The 3,489-nt window shown below is 50.8% G+C and overlaps 1 protein-coding gene across 1 annotated transcript; it reads left to right on the top strand.

Moving 5' to 3' along the window:
- Positions 1–310: 310 nt before the first annotated feature.
- Positions 311–1,234, top strand: LOC311194558 (olfactory receptor 14A16-like; the record flags this gene model as incomplete). The annotated part of the gene is made up of 1 exon (XM_084267676.1): positions 311–1,234. One exon carries the CDS (start codon positions 311–313, stop codon positions 1,232–1,234), a length of 924 nt encoding a protein of 307 aa, XP_084123802.1.
- Between the last annotated feature and the right edge of the window lie 2,255 nt (positions 1,235–3,489).

Raw genomic sequence — 3,489 nt, 5'->3', positions numbered from 1 at the left:
TCCAAAGCTCTGCTCTGCCCTCTGGTGAAACTGGAGTGTCAGTGCTGAAAAGCTCATTCCTATCCACAGGGGATTTAGTCTGAGATCACACCGTCCTTCTATTTACTGACTGCTGCCAGGCAGGACTGAGTTCTCCAGAGCCCACAGCTGACCCTCCTCCCAGCAGTGGCACTCTCAAGCCAGCACAAAGCAGACCTGCCAAAAGGGACCTGGAAAACTCTTCCCGAATACAGTTGGTCCTCAAAGAAGAGTTCTCTAAATTCTCACTGCCTTTTCCTATTTGGACAGGTCTACATGCCAGCAAAAACATATGGCCAACAGCAGCTCCATCAGCCAGTTCCTCCTCCTGGCCTTTGCAGACACACGGGAGCTGCAGCTCTTTTACTTCTGGTTCTTCCTGGGCATCTACCTGGCTGCTCTGCTGGGCAATGGCCTCATCATCATCACCATAGCCTGTGACCACCACCTCCACACCCCCATGTACTTCTTCCTCCTCAACCTCTCTGTTCTTGACCTTGGCTGCATCTCAACCACTGTTCCCAAATCCATGGCCAATTCCTTGTGGGACACCAGGGCCATTTCCTACACTGGATGTCTGGCTCAAATCTTTTTCTTTTTGTTTTTGATTGCAACAGAGTACTATCTCCTCACTGTCATGGCCTATGACCGCTACGTTGCCATCTGCCACCCCCTGCACTATGGGACCCTCCTGGGCAGCAGAGCTTGTGTCCACATGGCAGCAGCTGCCTGGGCCAGTGGGTTTCTCAATGCTGTGCTGCACACAGCCAATACATTTTCACTACCCCTCTGCCATGGCAATGCTGTTGACCAGTTCTTCTGTGAAATCCCCCAGATCCTCAAGCTCTCCTGCTCAGATGCCTACCGCAGGGAAACTGGACTCATTGTGGTCAGTGTCTGCTTTTTTTTTGGGTGTTTTGTGTTCATTGTGGTGTCTTATGTGCAGATCTTCAGGGCTGTGCTGAGGATCCCCTCGGAGCAGGGACGACACAAAGCCTTTTCCACGTGCCTCCCTCACCTGGCCGTGGTCTCCCTGTTTGTCAGCACTGCTGTGTTTGCCTACCTGAAGCCCCCCTACATCTCCTCCCTAATTCTGGACCTGGTAGTGGCATTTCTTTACTGCGTGTTTCCACCAGCAGTCAACCCCCTCATCTACAGCATGAGGAACCAGGAGCTCAAGGATGCCCTGTGGAAACTGACGAGTGGATGTTTCTAAAATATGATAAACTGCTCCTATCACTGACCATGAAACTCACCTTACGACCACTCCCTATTTAGAAAGGTTTTATAGCTGGGGGAGGGAAAGGTTTGGTTTCTTTTTTTGCCTTCGACTCTGTCTAAGCTTTAATAACATGCTCCATGTTCATCCCATTCCTAACGAAGTATCTCCCTGTCTTGTCTGACCCAGACACTGTGCTCTCTTTGCATCATGTCTGCCTGCAAAGGCCAATTTTTCCCAATTTTTTATTTTTTCCTTACATTTAGAAAAAAATTACAAGCACATTTCTTTCAGCTGAATCAGTCAACTACTTGTCTGGAATGGCAATGCTTTCCCACCGTGACAGAACGGGAATTTCCAGGGTTGGTGCCCATGGCAGCAGAAGAAACACTCACCTTCCCCTGTACCGGCATCACCGCTCGGCTGTCTGTTTCACCTCCCTCATCATTCAGGTGTTTCCACCTCTCCTGATGATATGGCCATGCCTAAGGACATCCTTTTCTGCAGCCTAGCTGGATATCTGCACTTCCCTCTGATCACAGGTTTTCACCTCTGCTCTTTGGTCATTCAGCTCCGCTCAGCTCTCCGGTTTCTGCTTTGGGCTTCAGAGAGATGGAAACATCCCATCTCTCAGCAGTCTAATGAACTGTTCTATCAGCAGGTCAGTGTGTTGATAAGTGACCTTTCTATGTATCTGATTAAAGCTGTTCTGGGAGAGAATCTCCTCCTAAAGCTGACCCCCTTCACACGCTGCTTGGCCGTAGCAGGCAGCTGAGGAGAGAGATTTCATGGTTATTAAACTGTGTCATGTTTAACTGTTAAAATATTTAAATGACTAAACTGTTTAAACCCAAGTAAAATCCAAGTGGTTTGGACGTTTTGAGTTCTTTCATGAAAATTACTTGAAGAGACATGCTTGTAACTGCTTTCTGGATGCTAATGAGCTCACGGTACATTTTCTTCTGAGTCCACAGACCTCAGATACCAAGAGGAGAGTGATGAAACCTCTCCAGAAGTTAAGTCAGGAGTAATGCCCAAAGTACCTTGAAGCACTCACAGGCCCCACTGGCAGCCATTACTGACAAAGCCTCCCCATGGGCTCGTTAGAGCAGACAACTGGAGGCCATGAGGACAAACACAGGCACAACACAGGCAGCTCTGATGCTGAGGACACCCTGGCTTGGTCTGATGCAACAGAAATGCCAAGTGCTGACCCCCATCTCCAGGGCAAGGAGATCTTGACCCCCACATGTGACTGAGGGCTCTTCCTTGGGATGTGGGGAGTGTGACATCAAGGGAAGGACAGTGGTATGAAACATGGAGGCCTACCCTGGGGTGGGTGCAAGGAGGCAATGATGCTCCATTGCCACGAGGACAATGTGTCTCCTCTGAGGCCTCTGTGTCAGGGCCATCAGCCATAGCCAAAGGGGTAAAGACCTCGTTTCTCTCAGGCCCTTTCAGCCTGTCCAGCACCCTCGGCCATCTGTACCACAGTCCATCCTACAGTTCCCAACACCTGTGCCTGTTTCCCTGCAGGCACCTTATCCCTTTCCCGACCATGTTCTCACCCCATGATGTCCCTGCCTGCACTGCTGTGTCTCCACACTTGCCAGCTGTTCCCACAAACACACAGCCACCAGCTCATCCACACTTCCTCAAAGTGACATTTGGCACCACAGCACTGCCCTCAGAATGACATTTCTTTATCCTCACGTCCACTCTGACCTTCAAAGCTGCAGTTTCACATGGACTTCCATTCTGATGTTCTTTCCCTGTAGCACAAAGAGGGCTGCCCTCAGGCTGCACTTCCCCAGGCTAAAGAAGCCCCGGGTCTCTCAGCCTCTCCACACAAGACCCCTCACTGTATCTGGTCCGACTTTCTGTGACCACACCAGGGTTTCTCCACATCCCACCATACTGGGGAGCCCCGCACTGGGACTGGCTGCTCTAGAGGTGTCTTCACCGGTGCTGAGTCCACATGGACAAGAACGGTCCTTGTCTGCGTGGCCACGTTCCTCCCAGTGCAGCCCAATGTGCTCATGGGCAGATTCCTTTTCAGCACCTCTGACTGCTATGGCATCCCCTGGAATGACCAAATTCTTCTCCCTCCAGCCTGTTCTCCACCCATCATGTCTGAGCCTGTCTTGATGTGTGGGTGTTGCGCTGGAACCCTTTGTCATGGTTTCATTCCAGCCAAGAGCTGGACATCAAGAGGCCACGTTCTCTCTAGGAGGAGGATGTGGGGTGGGAGG

Source organism: Gallinula chloropus, assembly GCF_964237585.1.
Source record: "Gallinula chloropus genome assembly, chromosome: 8".
Classification (NCBI taxonomy): domain Eukaryota; kingdom Metazoa; phylum Chordata; class Aves; order Gruiformes; family Rallidae; genus Gallinula; species Gallinula chloropus.
Note: the sequence above shows the minus strand (reverse complement) of the source record. Positions and strands in the feature narration are given on the sequence as shown.